At 37.5% G+C, this 17829-nt stretch overlaps 4 protein-coding genes across 5 annotated transcripts; 3 read left to right on the forward strand and 1 right to left on the reverse strand.

The window, feature by feature from the left end:
• The first annotated feature begins 464 nt into the window (after positions 1–464).
• GatC (glutamyl-tRNA(Gln) amidotransferase subunit C, mitochondrial) lies at positions 465–1080 on the forward strand. Its single transcript, XM_017627603.1, has one exon. It carries the CDS (start codon positions 549–551, stop codon positions 1029–1031), a length of 483 nt encoding a protein of 160 aa, XP_017483092.1. The 5' UTR covers positions 465–548; the 3' UTR covers positions 1032–1080.
• Positions 1028–2457, forward strand: PolG2 (DNA polymerase subunit gamma-2, mitochondrial). The gene is made up of 3 exons (XM_017627594.1): positions 1028–1809; positions 1885–1983; positions 2041–2457. The coding sequence occupies exons 1-3, from the start codon at positions 1050–1052 to the stop codon at positions 2325–2327; spliced, it is 1146 nt and encodes a 381-aa protein (XP_017483083.1). The 5' UTR covers positions 1028–1049; the 3' UTR covers positions 2328–2457.
• On the reverse strand, positions 2367–4067 carry Orc5 (origin recognition complex subunit 5). Of its 2 annotated transcripts, XM_017627582.1 has the most exons (4): positions 3989–4067; positions 3101–3923; positions 2855–3046; positions 2367–2787 (listed from the first exon to the last, which is right to left on the reverse strand). In XM_017627582.1, exons 2-4 carry the CDS (start codon positions 3914–3916, stop codon positions 2506–2508), a joined length of 1290 nt encoding a protein of 429 aa, XP_017483071.1. In that variant the 5' UTR covers positions 3917–3923; positions 3989–4067; the 3' UTR covers positions 2367–2505. The 2 variants fall into 2 exon arrangements, with proteins under 2 accessions (XP_017483071.1, XP_017483065.1); XM_017627576.1 differs by having other exon boundaries at positions 3101–4031.
• Positions 4068–4636: 569 nt separating this feature from the next.
• Positions 4637–14376, forward strand: Sec71 (ADP ribosylation factor guanine nucleotide exchange factor Sec71). The gene is made up of 4 exons (XM_017627566.1): positions 4637–5469; positions 5551–7871; positions 8008–9978; positions 13708–14376. The coding sequence occupies exons 1-4, from the start codon at positions 4656–4658 to the stop codon at positions 13852–13854; spliced, it is 5253 nt and encodes a 1750-aa protein (XP_017483055.1). The 5' UTR covers positions 4637–4655; the 3' UTR covers positions 13855–14376.
• The last annotated feature ends 3453 nt before the right edge of the window (positions 14377–17829 follow it).

A 17829-nucleotide genomic window follows, 5' to 3' on the forward strand; every position in this document is an offset into this window, starting at 1 on the left:
ACATAGAACTTTGGCGTTGCGTTGGCGTTGGCGTCGCTTCAACAGCTGACTATGAATACATGAATTCAAATGCAGCCGTCCACATAGCCAAAATTCGACAACGCTCACGCCAACACAAAGCAAAAAGATGGCCAACTCTCAACTTTTCGCGTGCGTCGCTCGTCAGCTGTTGCGAATAAATAAAATTATGTGAAATATTTTTCCTTTTTAATCAAGTGCGGGCAAGAAATATCGTTTTTAATGCAATTATTGATATGAAATATTAATTTATCTGTCGTTAATATGTTAATTTAGTGGCCCAAGGATTCGCCGCCAAGCGTTCATTGTAGCAAGCATACTTTTAACGTGCGTTCTGTCAAACCAACGCCAACGCCAACGCAACGCCAAAGTTGTATGTAAACGGGCCTTTACGGTTTCGGTTTCATTCCTTGGTATAAATGCAATTCTAGACCCTCGAATAATATCGACTATCGATTGTGTCAAATGCGCGCAATCTCTATTGAGTGGTTTATAAAAAAATTTGTTTTGATTTCTTCATAGCCGGCGATATGCTGCAGTTTTTACGAAAATCTCGTTTCTATATAATAATAACTCAAGAAATTAATGAAATTCAAAAGCTTTCGCAAAGTAGAGAAAACAAATTAAACTTTAAGGAGCTGAAACATGTGTCCAAAGTCCCTCGTACTCCTATAAAACAAAGTTACCCCGTGGACGAAACACCAGCAATTGACATTGCCACTATTCAACTCCTCGAACGACTTGCGTTAGTCAATTTGGAAAGCAAAGAAGCTTTAAATACTCTGGAAAACAGTATAGAATTTGCGGAAAAAATCAGTCATATCGACACCAACAACGTGGAGCCTTTGTACACTGTCTTGGAAGACCAAAACCTATATTTACGTGAAGATACCGTAACAGAAGGAAATTGCCGTGAGGAAATCTTACGGGGGGCGAAAATCACCGAGGAGGATTATTTCGTATCGCCTCCTGGCAATATACCGCTGCAACAAAAAGAAAAGGATTTTTCATAAAAGAATACTACATCTAATATGCAACAATTCAAAAAAATCGTTAAGAAATTGCAAAACTCTCGTTATTTAAATGCTTTAATTAAAGACACTGGATGTATAAGTAATACCGAACTGTTAGAAAACGGTGTAAAATGTAGTGAACAAATTTTGCACCATTGGCGCAATACACATTCATTAGATAAGGAAGTTGCAGCTAATTTTATAAACACCAATGATAATGATTTCAAGACTAGTTCTCTGAATAGATTAAATTTTGTTTACTCAAACCAGTTTCACGAAAAAATCAAATACTTTTATAGTAATTCAGATACCAAGCAATATCCGGCTATTTTGAAAACTATACAAACTGCTACAGTAGATAAATCAAGTGCTGCTCATGAGCCCCATAGTAATTTGGTATGTTCTGGCGCTCGCCAGCACACGTTTTTGATAACGGATTTATTAGTTCATCATGCTCAAGGATTTAGTAAATTTTTCAATTCGCAACGTGAATGTAAAATATGGTGGATGCGAGTTAGTTCGGATCCTAGTAAATACTTCTTAGAACCATATCATTTTGAGGACATACCGAATACCACGCTACCTACAGGCACACAATCCGTAACAATTAAAACAAAATTACCATATTTCACGTTCGATGTCGAAAGTATTACCCTTGTACCCTTGGCTGGAGCTGGCTTGAATCAGACTGCGTTTCAGCTTTTGTCCAATAATAAAGGTGACCAAAATATGCCGGCTGTTATACGTTCAGTTATTGATTTGAACGCTGCAACAGGTGGTAAGTTGGCAAATGTGTAAATTTTTTTCATTTTGTGTATATGTATGTAAATAAATATTTCTATACATTTTGTAGCTATTCTCTTTGATAGTGCTGATAATGATCGTGATAATACTCTGTTACTCGATAGAAAGCTGGCTCCTGTTCAATGTGCCGTGGCCTGCTACCATGAAGGTAAAATTTTATATGTAATAAAAATAAAATGATTTAACTAGTTTTATTCGAAAAAAGGCAAAAATATAGACGATCTAGAGGACTTATGTTTGCATCTACACTTTGTTCTCGAGCGCTCCGGGCTACGGATGTTAAGTGAAAATACAGTTTTCACAGATTCCTTTCAAGAATTGGATGTTGGCCTTCAAAAATCCGATTGCCTTGGCATACCATATACGCTAATAATTAACGAAAGTACTCTTAAGACTGGCTTGCTAAAACTTCGTAGTCGCGATACAACGCTGGAGGAGTCCATACACATTAGTGATATACCAGCATATTTATTACATATATTTTCCAGTTGAAACTTCCCGCATAAAATGATGAGAGAAATATTTATTGATACTGTTAACTGCCGGTTTCACCAGCAATTTTAGTGAGAGAGGATTTCTTCCATTCTGCCATTTTCATAATAAATTCAAATAAAAAAAATCATTTTCACCTAAATTGCTTTCGTGAAACGGGAAGTTAAACCAGTAAAATTTAATTGAAATCGCATAGATATTGACGCACATTAAACCCTACAACTTGACTTATACATACAATAAGATCCAAGCCCACTGTGCATTGTAAGCGTGATGTACCATCCATCACATTTTCACCAGAAACAAAGCTGAGTAGCTTAAGATTAACAAGGGTTGAAATTTGTGACAATAAGTTACAAGTCAAACCGACTTTTTCGTCAAGAATGGCATAGAAAATTGCCAGCAGCCGATCAACGCTGAAAGACTTCGGTCCTATATAAGTACTCATTTTTTCAGTGACCTTGAAATTATGTCCAGGAAATGAAGCATACAAATATAAATTAATTAAGTATATAAATTGTACTTACTTTTGCATTTGCATTAACAGCCTGCATTCGTTTTCGGCGTTTTCCATGATTTTTTACAAACAAACGCTTGTCCTCTTTTGATGAATTATAACTTGCGAGAAATGCCGCTATTAGCAAATACTTCCCATAATACGGAAGCTCAAGAGATTGTGCTATCTTAACTATTTCCTTATCACTGTGTTCTGTTGCAATCTGCACTTATTTGATATTAATATAACGTAATTCTTAGTTTTATTTCAAACTTACCACTTCCGCCTCTCCACTTCTTATGTAAACTTGTGTTAGTGCAGTACGAAGTTGTCCTGCAATGCAACGCCATAAGCGTGAAACGTCTGACATGCTGACGGTGCCATTCAAAATAGGTTCCATATAGAAAATAAAACATTTTCGCGCTGTAATTTTCAGCTCGGATAGATCGCGACACGCTTTATAAAAAACACCCAGGAAGAGATTTAAGTAATTGTTAAAGAAATCTTTTGTAATTGATTCTAATATTTTCAATTTATCCATAAGATTATCTGCTTTATTGCGACATAGGTGGGCGCTAACGAGTTTTTTTGCATTCTTAAAATCAGCGCTTAGTATTTCGAGTGTTTCTGATTTGGTGTACTGTGGAAAGTATAATAGAATAGGATCATCTATACTTGTTTTACCATAAAATTTTTCCAATGGCAGCTGTGAAATTAGTATAACACAAAGGTTCAAACCACAGAGCTGCTGCAACCTCAAAAAAGATGGCAAGACGTTCGCATCCATATCCCGTAGACGTTCGGCGTTGTCAAGGACAATTATATAGCGCGTATGTGGTTCTGTGTCTTGACGACGCAGTTCCTCTACAAAATCCTTAAGATTTTCTGTCTTAACAGCCTGATCATCGCTTTCACGGCGTACAAAATCCAAAACGTTTTCAAATAGAATGCGAGAAGTATAGTTCTCAACGCAATTAACAAATGCTATATTAGTTTTATTCCTTTGGAGAATGCTTTTACTTAGAAAATGTTTAATTAACGCTGTTTTCCCAGTGCCGGTATGACCATAGATATGAATTGCAGCAGGAAGCATTTCTTCACTGTAACCAATCAGACCAGCAATTACTTTGATTTCTTTCTTCCTGCAGGGGAATCTTTCATTTACTTTATTCAATATTTCCATTGCTTAGGTGCCCAATTTTTAAACATGTATATTTCAAATGAAATTTTTATTTATGTTTTGAGAGAAGCTAAATTATTTTGAGCGCTTTTTATTTGAACAAATGCAGCTGGTGGCGAAGATCTATCGATCGCTTATAAATGTTATCGAAGGAGAGGGTCCTACAAAAAAAGTAATTAATATATTCATCATTTCTCATTAAAATTTGTATTTTATATAACTGCGATCTTAACCATTTTCGGAAATTTTTTCCAGGAATCTAAAATTTCAATCAATTCCTTCGGCAATATTTTGAGATATATTTGAGTTTTCTCGCATTTGCATCGCTCTGTTTGGCCTTGTGCGATGACTTGCCACATATCGTTGATGAAACTTATCGATATTTTTATTGACAACTTTTGGTGACGTTTGTTTTTCATATAAGAACAGTAGACGTCGTTTAGTCGTTTTTCCTTGCTTACACATATGTATTTTCAATATATTTTCTAATCGATTTAATCGGTTTTTACAATAAAATCGCAAAATGAAGTACATTAATTGTTAAAATAGAAAATATTACGAGATAATCATTTGTTTACTGTGCGGGTGAGCTCGACAGGTGACCTTATCGGCCATCAACAAATTTACACTTGATGTGAAGGATATTGACAATATGCAAAGTTTCTCCACAAAAGCTAAAGAAATGTTTATCGTTCGTGCATTGGAAAAAATTTTAGCTGACAAAGACATTCGACGCTCCCATCATTCGCAATTAAAAAAGTCTTGCGACTCAGCGCTTGAACATATAAAAATCGAGCTCATCAACGCTGGTCAAATTGCGGAGGGCAATGAGTTGCCTTGTGCAGCATTGCCTCTACCAAAAAATGACGCAGCCAGTATTATTAATGCAGAAACGTATTTTCTGCCCTTCGAATTGGCATGCAAGAGTCGGTCGCCACGAATTGTTGTAACCGCACTTGACTGTTTGCAAAAGCTTATAGCATATGGTCATTTGACAGGTGCTATACAAGACTCTGCGAGCCCTGGACATTTGCTTATTGACCGTATCGTTAATACTATTTGTGGATGCTTCAATGGACCACAGACCGATGAAGGTGTACAATTACAAATTATTAAGGCTTTACTTACCGTAGTTACATCACAGCATGTGGAAATTCACGAAGGCACCGTATTGCAGGCCGTACGTACTTGCTATGACATCTATTTGTCGAGTAAGAATCTAGTCAATCAGACAACTGCGCGTGCAACACTAACCCAGATGCTGAATGTGATATTTGCGCGCATGGAGAACCAAGAATATGAGACAAGCACGAATCTCCATACGGAAAGCATTGGCAAGAGCGGCTCTAGCACCGATTTCGGTGCACAATCACTAAGCGCTGAAACGGAAGAACCAATAAATGGTAATGAACAAGAAATGTCACTGGAAGAAATTGCTGCTTTCGTTTTGGAAGAAGTTTTAAATAGTAAGTTTATGACTATACATTTGTAGATTATATTTTATGATTGCCCTAATTGCATTTATACCATACATTTTTATTTTGAAGGTGCCTTCGATCAAGCACTCAAAGAAAAGTCCCCATCTGCTACTGAGGATTCAATAAATTCTTCATTTGGTTCAGTTGAAACAATCGACAACCACACCAACTCCGAAGAAAATGCAGAAAACCAAAATGAAAGTGATGCAGTAGTCACTGCGAAATTCACACATATTTTACAAAAAGACGCGTTTCTCGTTTTTCGAGCTCTATGCAAATTGAGTATGAAACCTTTACCAGAAGGACATCCCGATCCTAAATCTCACGAATTGCGTTCAAAAGTTTTATCGTTACACTTATTGCTTTCGATTTTACAAAACGCAGGACCGGTTTTTCGTTCGAATGAAATGTTCATTATGGCCATCAAACAGTATCTGTGTGTTGCACTGTCCAAAAATGGCGTTAGCTTGGTGCCGGAAGTGTTCGAGTTGTCACTTTCCATATTCGTTGCTCTGCTATCGAACTTCAAAGTGCACCTAAAGAAGCAAATAGAAGTATTCTTCAAAGAGATCTTTCTAAATATTTTGGAAGCTAACTCTAGTTCTTTTGAACATAAATGGATGGTAATTCAAGCTCTAACCCGCATTTGTGCCGATGCTCAGTCAGTTGTGGATATCTACGTTAATTATGACTGTGATTTTTCTGCCGCAAATTTATTTGAGCGTCTCGTCAACGATTTGTCAAAAATTGCGCAGGGTCGTCAAGCACTAGAGCTGGGTGCAAATCCTTTGCAGGAGAAATCAATGCGCAAACGGGGACTGGAGTGTTTAGTTTCAATATTGAAGTGTATGGTTGAATGGAGTCAGGATTTGTATGTGAATCCCAACTTGTCATCACTGAATCCTCAAGAGTCTGCCAATACACACGCCACGCACAAAACTATGGCCGAATCAGCACATAAGCAAACTCATTTGGATAATACCGATGCGATTTCGCAAACCAACAACTCTACCACCCGTTCGGCCTATGGTGGCTCCAGCCATAGCCTCAACTCTTATGGTAGTGTAAAGAACACAGAGGTACTTGATTTACCTGAAGCATTGGAAGAGCGCAAAATGCGCAAGGAAGTGATGGAAACTGGTATTGAATTATTTAATAGGAAACATAAAAAAGGCGTACAGTTCCTACAGGAAAAGCAACTTCTGGGCACGAAAGCAATGGATATTGCTAAGTGGTTGCACGAAGACGAGCGTTTGGATAAAACTGTTATCGGTAATTATCTGGGGGAAAATGACGATCATTCGAAGGAGGTTATGTGCGCTTACATTGATGCCTTTGACTTTCATAATTTGGAGGTTGTGGCTGCGTTGCGTCTCTTACTTGAAGAGTTCCGTTTGCCTGGCGAAGCCCAAAAAATCGATCGTCTGATGGAAAAATTTGCGAGTCGTTATTGCGAGTGCAATCCGAATAATCAACTCTTTCAGAGTGCCGACACTGTGTATGTTCTAGCATTTTCCATAATTATGTTGACGACAGATTTGCATTCACCGCAAGTTAAGAATAAAATGACTAAAGAGCAATACATTAAAATGAATCGCGGTATAAGTGACAGCAAAGATGACTTACCGGAAGAGTATTTGTCGTCAATTTATGATGAGATTGCTGGACATGAAATCAAAATGAAGAACACTGTTGTAAGTAAACCAGGCAAACAGATCATAGTAAACGAGAAGCGGCGTAAACTTTTGTGGAACATGGAAATGGAGGCTATTTCTGCCACTGCAAAGAACCTAATGGAGTCGGTGTCACACGTAAAATCACCATTTACATCGGCCAAGCACCTCGAACACGTTCGACCCATGTTCAAAATGGCATGGACACCATTTCTAGCTGCATTTTCTGTTGGTTTGCAGGATTGCGATGATCCAGAAATTGCATGTCTCTGCCTAGACGGCATACGCTGTGCGATACGCATTGCTTGTATATTCCATATGTCATTGGAACGTGATGCTTACGTACAAGCGCTGGCACGCTTTACTTTGCTTACTGCTAATTCACCAATAAATGAAATGAAAGCCAAAAATATAGATACAATAAAGACATTGATAATGGTTGCACATACAGATGGTAATTATCTTGGTTCCAGCTGGCTTGATATTGTCAAATGTATCAGCCAATTGGAGTTGGCGCAATTGATTGGTACTGGCGTTCGTCCGCAGTTTCTCTCCGGCGCGCAGACAACTTTGAAAGATACTTTGAATCCAAGTGTTAAAGAACATATTGGTGAGACGAGCAGTCAGAGTGTTGTCGTTGCGGTCGACCGAATTTTTACAGGATCAATAAGACTAGACGGTGATGCTATAGTGGACTTTGTGAAGGCACTTTGTCAAGTGAGTACTTAAAATTGTTTACAATATCACGTACTACATAGTTACACTATGTCGAATTTTTACCATTTAGTTTTTTCAATGGGTTTAACTAGTCAAATGAGCGTAAACATCATATTTTTTCTTTAATTTTTAACAGGTCTCCGTTGATGAATTGCAAAATGTACAACCAAGAATGTTTTCTCTACAAAAAATCGTAGAAATTTCATATTACAATATGGAGCGTATTCGTTTGCAATGGTCTCGCATTTGGCAAGTACTAGGTGAGCACTTCAATGCTGTAGGCTGTAATACCAACGAAGAGATTGCCTTCTTTGCATTGGATTCATTGCGGCAGCTATCGATGAAGTTTATGGAAAAAGGCGAATTCGCTAACTTTCGTTTCCAAAAAGACTTCCTACGACCGTTCGAACATATAATGAAGAAGAATCAATCGCCCGCCATTCGAGATATGGTAGTGCGCTGCATTGCACAAATGGTCAATTCACAGGCGCATAATATTAAGTCCGGTTGGAAGAATATATTTTCAATATTTCATTTGGCAGCAAGCGATAATGAAGAGGCTATCGTTGAGTTAGCATTCCAAACGACTGGAAAAATCATTGGTGATCTCTATCAGAAGCAATTTGCTATAATGGTAGACTCTTTCCAAGACGCTGTAAAATGTTTATCGGAGTTCGCCTGCAATGCACGCTTTCCGGACACCAGTATGGAAGCAATTCGTCTGGTACGCACCTGCGCGCTTTGTGTGCACGATGCACCTCAGCTATTTGCCGACCACGCCGGCATGGAAAATGATATTTCCGTTGCGGAAGAGGATCGTGTGTGGGTGCGCGGCTGGTTTCCGATGCTTTTCTCTCTTTCGTGTGTGGTTAATCGTTGTAAGCTAGATGTACGTACGCGTGGCTTGACTGTGCTCTTCGAAATTGTTAAAACCCATGGCGACAGTTTTAAACCAAACTGGTGGAAGGATTTGTTCAATGTAATATTTCGCATATTCGATAATATGAAATTACCCGAACACGTGACCGAGAAATCTGAATGGATGACCACTACCTGCAATCATGCGCTCTATGCAATAATCGATGTTTTCACCCAATATTTTGATGTGCTCGGCCATCTACTGCTGGAAGATCTTTTTTCACAGCTGCATTGGTGTGTGCAGCAAAGCAACGAGCAGTTGGCGCGTTCCGGTACAAATTGCTTGGAGAATTTGGTGATATCCAATGGATTTAAATTTAATGAAGCTACCTGGGATAAGACCTGCCAATGCATATTGGACATATTCAATGCTACGCTGCCGACCGAACTACTAGTATGGCGTCCAAGTCCACACCAAATTCCAGTTCAGTCATTAGAACCACATCAAAAGGCAGCTTACACTGTGGCACAGAATGCCCACGATAAGAGCAATCATAACACTGCTATCAAACGTAGTCAATCACAACATTCCGTTTACAGTACGCATGTGATGGATGATGATGCAACAATGAGTACGTCTCAGGGCTATCATCCCAATTCACATGCTATTGTGATGCACAATTCACAATTTGAAACTTTACATATTAAGTGTGTCGTGCAATTGGAACTCATACAGACAGTGGACAATATTGTATTCTTTCCGGCAACCTCACGCAAGGAAGATGCCGAGACATTGGCACAAGCGGCTGCAGATTTGGCCGGTAGTAATGCGGTACAAAATGTGTTGGAATGCCAGCGGGAGGAGCAGGGTATGTACAGTTACCTACACACGCGACAGCTACTAACCTTGGCCGATTGCCTAATGCAATCGCATCGCTTTGCAAAACGTTTTAATGCGGATCACGAGCAGCGCAATATATTGTGGCGCGCAGGCTTCAAAGGATCCATCAAGCCAAATCTATTAAAGCAGGAGACTGCTTCATTAGCCTGTGTGCTACGCATATTTTTGAAAATGTATGGCGATGAAAATCGTCGTACCGATTGGCCTGGCATCGAACATGAATTGATACAGGTGTGCAAGGAGGCGCTAACTTATTTCCTTAGTCTGCAAAGTGAAGCACATCGTGATGCCTGGACATCATTACTGCTGCTAATACTCACACGATTGCTGAAGATGTCTGACGCAAGGGTAGGAGGCATACAAATTTTGATTATCTTTCATTGACTAGATTCGAGCCGTATATTTTAAAAGTGGCATAAGTTGTTGCCTGCCGTTTCACTTCAGAGATCATTTACCTGTATGTGAACGCATTTGTTATTTGTTCAACTTCATGATGGAAGAACGATTTACCGTTGCATTCAGTTAGAAGTAACCATCGTTTAAGCACAAGAGGTAGAAAATAACCTATGCCGTTTTCAAAATGAACGAATAATTTATGTAAGATAAGTAAGGTACTTTAGTTCGTCAATGGGAGTGTGCTGCTATATTTACAAATGGTTGAGTTGCCAGTGTTATCTGGACGTTATTTTAACGACATAAAACACAAATTTTTGGGTAGTGCTGCTGCGGCAACAGTTCAAAGGCGAACTTATCGGTGTTACCAATGCAATAAGGTCTATTTGACATTTTTCAGGGAATACCGCTTGCGTTCAGATACACGCGATTTATTACACTGCCAAAAAAAAAAAATGTTTGTCCGGTGAACGTGGCTAGTCAATAACCATAGATTTCACAACATATCATATTTAACTATAAAACTTTACTAACAATTTTTTCATAAGGCGCATGATGTACTTACATACGTACACATAAAATAACACATTTTTGTATATAAAAGATAAGATTAACTCTTAAAAAAATAGATAGTAAAGATATCTGAAGAAAAATATTTTTATATGATCCAAAAATATTTGTTTTTAAAGATTTCATAGCAACTCTAGGAAAACTTTAATTTTATTGTACCCATAAAAGATATATGGAAATCTTCAAAGCACTTATGTTTCCATTAATCGTACTGCCCTAAATTGTTTCCCTTTTGTCCGGCGAACGGGACCGGTCCATTCGTATATCGTTTGGTTCGTTGAAATCGAATGTGAAGTAAGAATTTGAAAAAAATGTTTAGATTTTTTCTTTCCAATTTTTCGCCGCTTCGGCGAATTGTTAATAAATTCGGTGTGAAATATTCACTTTTTTGTAAAAAAATACCGTGTAGCCGGAGTTGGGCAGATTAGGGTTCTTTTTTCTAAGCGCGGTAGAAGGCTTCCAACGCGGAGAGGTATTCTGCGCGTAAGTCCTTTGGTTGCCGTAACCCGAGCTTACATTTTCTGCCGAGCGGTCAGAGAGGTGAAGGGTGACTTGCCTTAAAGTTTGGACCGTTCTCTTTCTAATGGGCGGAGTCATCAATTTTTTTTCACACCCGCTCCAATATAGTAAACAATACAGTAAACTATATTTAAGGGATTCGCAAGCCACCATAAAAGTCGTATTATGAAATTTCACACCGTTAAAAAAGTATTTGGTTGTGGTTTCAAGTCCTCTAAACATTTGTTTAGCCGTTCAAAACTTTACGACACACGACAATAGGACACTTAGGACACCTTGTGAACCATCTAAATATGTATTAAATTCACACCGAAATGTGTATATCAGAAACAATCATCTTCGGTAGAGAAAACCGTTATAGTCCTGGCTAGATACATTGTAAAATAATCAGATGACAAAAAGAAGGGGAAGTGGGCTGTTGTTGTTGTTGTAGCGGCTACAATAACCCCGCCCAGATCGGCTGATATCTCAGTCGTTGTCGTCGAGTTCCACTAACCGCAGCCCCAAGAAGCGTGCAGCCTCTATGGGGTCGGTCCACAGGGACGTCGCCGTTAGGATTGTAGGGGTTTTCCGGGCATGCGAAGAGATGTTTCGAGTCGTGAGGGGTCTCTCCGTATGCCGGACATTCGTTCGGCACATCCGCATTTAGCCTACTCAGGTAGGAGTTTAGCCTGCTGCAGTAGCCAGAGCGAAGTTGGGCTATTGTTGTTCTGGTCTCCCGAGGCAGATGGAGCTCCGTCGCGTCAATGTCCGGTGTTTGTGTGCCTAGAACGGCATTCACAGGTGTTGAGTCTACATAACTCGAGACTGCGTCCCTGTGAATGCCGTTCAGGGCCTGTCTGTGAGCTGACGCGTCCAGAGGCTGCTTAATGAACCTCTGGACTTCGTCCGTCAGTTCATATAGATGCCACATGGGAAGTTGTCATCGTATTTAGTGTAAAATTTAAACATTTTTAAGATACGATTTTAATTACTTTTAAACAGTTAATGTTATTAAAACTGTTTTATACATAATCCCAAATTTATGATATAAAATCCCTTCTACTAAAAACTTAAATTGGGTAACGCCGCTTCGATTTTTTAACAATTGAGCAATTATCAAAAATCTGCTTCTTAATCAAAAAGTTGTTTATTGAAACTACCTTCTTTTTTGTATCATGATAAACAGTAACCGTAGATTTTAAAATAATGATGAAAGTATTGTTGTAACGTAAATAACTTAAAACTCCAGTGAAAAGAACCAGAAAGATTTAGGAATTCGGCAATTACTTCAAGGATAATCGTAACAATACATACAGTAACGAAAATATAAATAGGGAAGAGACATTTTAGCATTCTTTGGCTATTTCCCTTTCGTTTATTTAATTTTTATTACTTTTTTATGCAAATGTAGCTCGTTATCTAACAAAAACCATGTAAGTAAAAATTTAAAAATTTTTAATTAGATTTTGTAGAAATATTTCTGAGTATGCAGCTTGTAGCCCATTCAATTTTATTATACGTAGTGCAAATTTTAAGTAGCTGAGACTTACCGTTGATTTTTGGCGACTTTTGATTTGATTTGATTTGATTTTTTTTTTTGATTTTTGGCAACTTTTTTGTGGAAGGTGTTTCTGATTTTCTCCATACAAAAAAAAAATCGAAGATACTTTGTATGGAAGAAAATGCGTGAACAAAAAATTACCAAAAATCAACGATACGTCCTTTATTATACTATTATTAAAAAAAAACTGCATACTCAAAAAAATTCTATAAATTTTGATTAAACAGTTTCAAACTTTGATGAACATTTGTTAACATTTCGAGCCCTAACCGCCAAAATAACGTAAGCGACATTTTTTTCAAAATTTTCTTTTTGATGCAGAAATATTCCTAGAGCATCTAGATACATTTCTGCATCAAAAAGAAAATTTTGAAAAAAATGTCGCTTACGTTATTTTGGCGGTTAGGGCTCGATTTGTCGAATTTATATAAATGTTCCGCAAAGTTTGAAATTCTGATTTACAGAGTTTTGTTTAGATAGTAAGCTATATTTCCATAAAAAAATAATAGACATTTTTAAACAAAGAAAAATAACCAAAACTTGCTAAAATGTGGCTTCCCTATTTACATTCTTACACACAGTACATCATAAAAACCAAACATGAGAACACATTTATGACAGGAGGAGTAAGATGCATTAATATTTTAAGATTTAAAGGAATTAAAAAAGTAAAAATAATCGGCCAAAAACGGCCGATGCCGATTCTTATGGCCGATACTAGCCGATGCCGATTAATCGGTCGGACTCTATTTCCAACATCAAAAGACAACATATGCACATGTTGTATCAGGGAAGTAGGCTTTAAAATTTGGAGTCTTTAATTCTGACTACCTAGACGAATGCAACGAGGCGAAATCTACGACAATTTACGAAAAAGTCCTCAATTTTTTTCATATTTTATAAAATTTTTTTTTATTTCTTCACATAGTATTTATTTTTGGTTCTTCAATAAAAATTAGTCGCAGTATTACTGGAACAAATATTTCTTTATATTGAAATAATATCATATGACATTTTTTAATCTAAAACATTTTTTACTTTCTTCCATTTAGTTTGCTACACATGTCTCCAATTACTATACGCTGCTGTGTGAAATGATGTGCTTTGATCTAAAGCCTGAACTAAGAAGTGTCCTTAGACGAGTCTATATGCGAATTGGCCCAGTATTTAATATATTGAGCCTTAATGTAAGGAACTAAATAATTTATTATGTCTCAAAAACGAAAAAAAAAGAAATATGTATATCCTTTCCGAGTTTTCTTATCTCCATTGTAAAATGAAATCGTAAATATATGTACGTACGTACATATGTATATGCAGTTATAAAATTTTATAATAGTGGAATTCACCTTGTGGCTTTTGATGTTGAAGAATGTAAATATATATCAAATAAAATAAAATGATTAGATGAAGAAAACAAACAAACAAGTTTAGTAGCCTCAACTGAACAAAAGCATAAATATATATGTATACATATACATACATAGGTATGTAATAATAAAATATGTTGTATGTATGTACGTTGGTTGCAAAAAGTTCTAAATTTTTATGTTTGTATTATTTCACATATTTGACTTGTTTTAAGTTCATATTAACCCATTAATTATTTTGTGCACATTTGGTGGAGGAAGCAAATATTGTTATTTTAAATAGTTTTAAGCTGCTAGCGTTATACGAATACGATATAGTATAAATAAACATATATTATAATATGCGTATGTATGTTCATGTGTATGCATATTTTAAGATATAAAAAAATAAATAGAGTATGTATGTATATACATATGTATATTATTTGGAAACTGTTACATATGTAAATATAGGCATGTATTCATGTATGTATGTATGTTCAGTATATGAAGCAAAAGACAGTTCTCGCTGCAACCTCCGGTGAACAAAGCCAAATATCAAATGCCCAGAAAGCTGTGCAAACTGCCAACAACCAGTGCGCCTCTTGCTTTCACCAGCGGGAAAGATCAGATCAGTGTTGGAAAAATGTAAATCTGATTAACGATTAAAAATTAAAGATTAAAATGTTAATCAAGATTAACAATTAAAATTAATTAATCGTAATGATCCGTACGATTAATAACTGTTATGTCGGACAATCCGAAGAACCTACGACAATGAAACGCACGACTTGGCTTCCCATAGAGGACTGATTTATTTTGTATTAAAAAGCTTATATCCTACTTATATGTGCATGTGTTAATGCAAGTTATGTATGTACAAAGAAGAGTAAGAGAGCATTGCGTTCCCACGACAGTCGGGTCTACGTAACCGGAACGACCCAGATTTATATCTGGCCAAGGACTGTCACTCCAGCAACACTCCCCAAAAAGTCTTTGGGGAGTTTGTATGCTGTTACAACAACAACAACAAGAGTGCACTGTTTGACGTATACTATGCAACAACTCTCTCCCCTTAAAAAGAAAACTTAACTTAGATAATCCATTGTTATTTTTAATTTTTCCACAAAATAATCTTAATCGTATGTTAATCTATCTGGTTTCTTAGTTGTTCTCTCCGACCGACGCACTGCCAAATATTTGTTTGGAAGATGCGGTTTATCCCCTAATTCACCTGTTCTTTTCCTCGGATTTGTCTTAGGGATAACTAAGTGGTTTTTTCGTGGAACAAACTTGCGCAGATGATCAACATGAATTTGACGTACAACATTATCAATTTTTATAAGATACCTTTGTGGTGACAAAACTTTTACAACAACTGCGGGCTTCCATTTACAAAAAGCGCTGTTAATATTACGATACAAAACTTTTTGATTACATTCGAAACGAATTTTTTGTTTATCTGTATATTTTTCTCTACATTTACGTACGACATTGCTACTTTTACTTGTTTTAACAACCCCACCAACCGGGTTTAAATTGTCCAAAGCAATTTTAGGAGAATACGAAAATAACATCTCCGCAGGACTTCGGCCAATGGCAGCAATGGGTGTATGTCTATAATTACTTAGGAATGCTTCCAATTTATCTGTAAAGCTAAGCCTTGATAAATTTCGATCCAGTTAATATTTTTTCAGCGATTTGTTGACGATTTGAACGGCGCGTTCGGCAGTACCATTCGACTTTGGGTGGTAAGGTGGGCTTTTTAAAGTTACAATTTTATTTAAATGACAAAATTCAATAAACTTATAAGACGTGAATTGCGGACCGTTGTCCGAGCAGATAGACTCTGGCAAACCGAATCGATTCATAAAGCTTCTCAAGAACGAAATTACCTTGTCAGCCGTGGCTGGCTTTACTATTTCTAGCTCAATCCATTTAGTATACGAATCCACCAACAAAATTACATCGTATTGTGCGAAACTAAAAAAATCCATATGCACTCTCTCGAGTGGTTTCGTTGGCGCTGGCCATGGAACCAGTCGAGGTGTTTTACTATTGAGAGATTGAAAACAAACTGCGCATGACTTACCGAGCTCTTCGATGTCTTTATCAACACTCCTCCACCATACGTACGATCTAGCCAACTGCTTCATTCTAACTATTCCTATGTGCCCTTCATGTAGAAGTTTTAACACGTTAAACCTCATTTCAGCTGGGATCAGAATGCGATACCCGTAAAATATGCAGCCATTCTCATACGATAATGCCTCCTTACGATCAAAGTAAAACTTTAAATCCTCGTTTAGGCTTTTGACTGACCATCCGTTGAGGATGTGTTGTTTAAGCTCGCGAAGTAATTTGCTTCTTGCCGTGAACTTTTTTACAGCATTAATGTCTACGTCATTAACGGCTGTAAAATAGTTAATCATGAGCTCCCCGATTGCACTTTCATTTTCTTCCAGCGGTAAAGGTAACCTAGAGAGAGCATCTGCGTTCTGATTAACCGAGCCTTTCTTGTATTTGATTTCGCAGTCATAGGTAGAAATAATCAACTGCCACCGATGAACACGAGCCGATGCAATCGCTGACGAGCCCTTCTTCGGGTCGAGAAGAGTTTTTAAAGGCTTGTGGTCGGTATAAATGACAAATTTATTACCGTACAGGTATTTACTAAATTTCTGTAAAGCAAACACTATTGCTAAGCCTTCCTTATGAATCTGGGCATAATTTTTCTCTGCTGACGATAACACTCTTGAGGCAAAAAACACCGGTTTTTCAACTCCGCTATCAACGTTGGACAGAACGGCCCCAATTCCATAAGGACTGGCGTCGCACGAAATAATAATTTCCTTATTTGTATCGAAATGATACAAAAGGGAGCATTCACTAAGCCATTGCTTGCTTTCTCTAAAACAACGTTCACACTCGGCCGACCACACGAAATGCTTTTCCGCCCTGAGCAGCTCGTACAGTGGTTGTAATTTTATAGATGCGTTTGCTATAAATTTCCCATAGTAATTTATTAAGCCTAAATATGCCTGAAGCTCTTTGAGATTTTTTGGCACTGGTACTTCCAGCACTGCCCGTACTTTAACAGGATTCGGGCTAACCCCCGACGCTGTTACCACATGACCCAAAAAATCTACCGAATCGGTGAAAAATTTGCATTTTTTTATATTTACGCGCACATTATTCCTCTCAAACCTTTCCAATACCGCTTCCAGGCGACTTTTGCATTCTGCTTCCTCTCTACCTACTACTAACACGTCATCTAAATAACATACTACCCCTTCGCAGCCCGATAGCATTTGATCCATTATATTTTGAAATAATGACGGCGCTGACGAAACTCCGAAAGGTAGTCGAAGGTACCTATATAACCCTTTATGCGTATTAATTGTGAGAAGACTTTCTGATGCTTTATCAACTGCAACCTGTTGATATGCCCCAGTCATATCAAGGGTGCAAAATACCTTTGCCCCAGCTAACTCCGCTAAGCAGTCACTTATCTGTGGGAGAGGATAATGTTCTTTCTCTATGCATTTATTGATAGTATTCTTGAAGTCCACGCACAGTCGTATGGAGTCTTTTTTCGGAATCACAACTATTGGACTGGCCCATTCACTATGCTGCACAGGCTTTAGAATTTCTTCGGATCATAACCTATCTAACTCTCTTTCCACAGCTTCCTTTAGCTTGTACGGTACCGCGTATGCCCTTCTAAACATTGGAGATGTATTCGCATATAAATGGATTTTCGCTGTAAAATTTTTTATTGGAGCTTTTAAGCCTCCTGAAAAAACTTTTGGATATTTAATTAAC

Source organism: Rhagoletis zephyria, unplaced genomic scaffold (genome assembly GCF_001687245.7).
Source record: "Rhagoletis zephyria isolate East Lansing unplaced genomic scaffold, Rhagoletis_zephyria_1.1 Rzeph_scaffold_00072, whole genome shotgun sequence".
Taxonomy (NCBI): Eukaryota; Metazoa; Arthropoda; class Insecta; order Diptera; family Tephritidae; genus Rhagoletis; species Rhagoletis zephyria.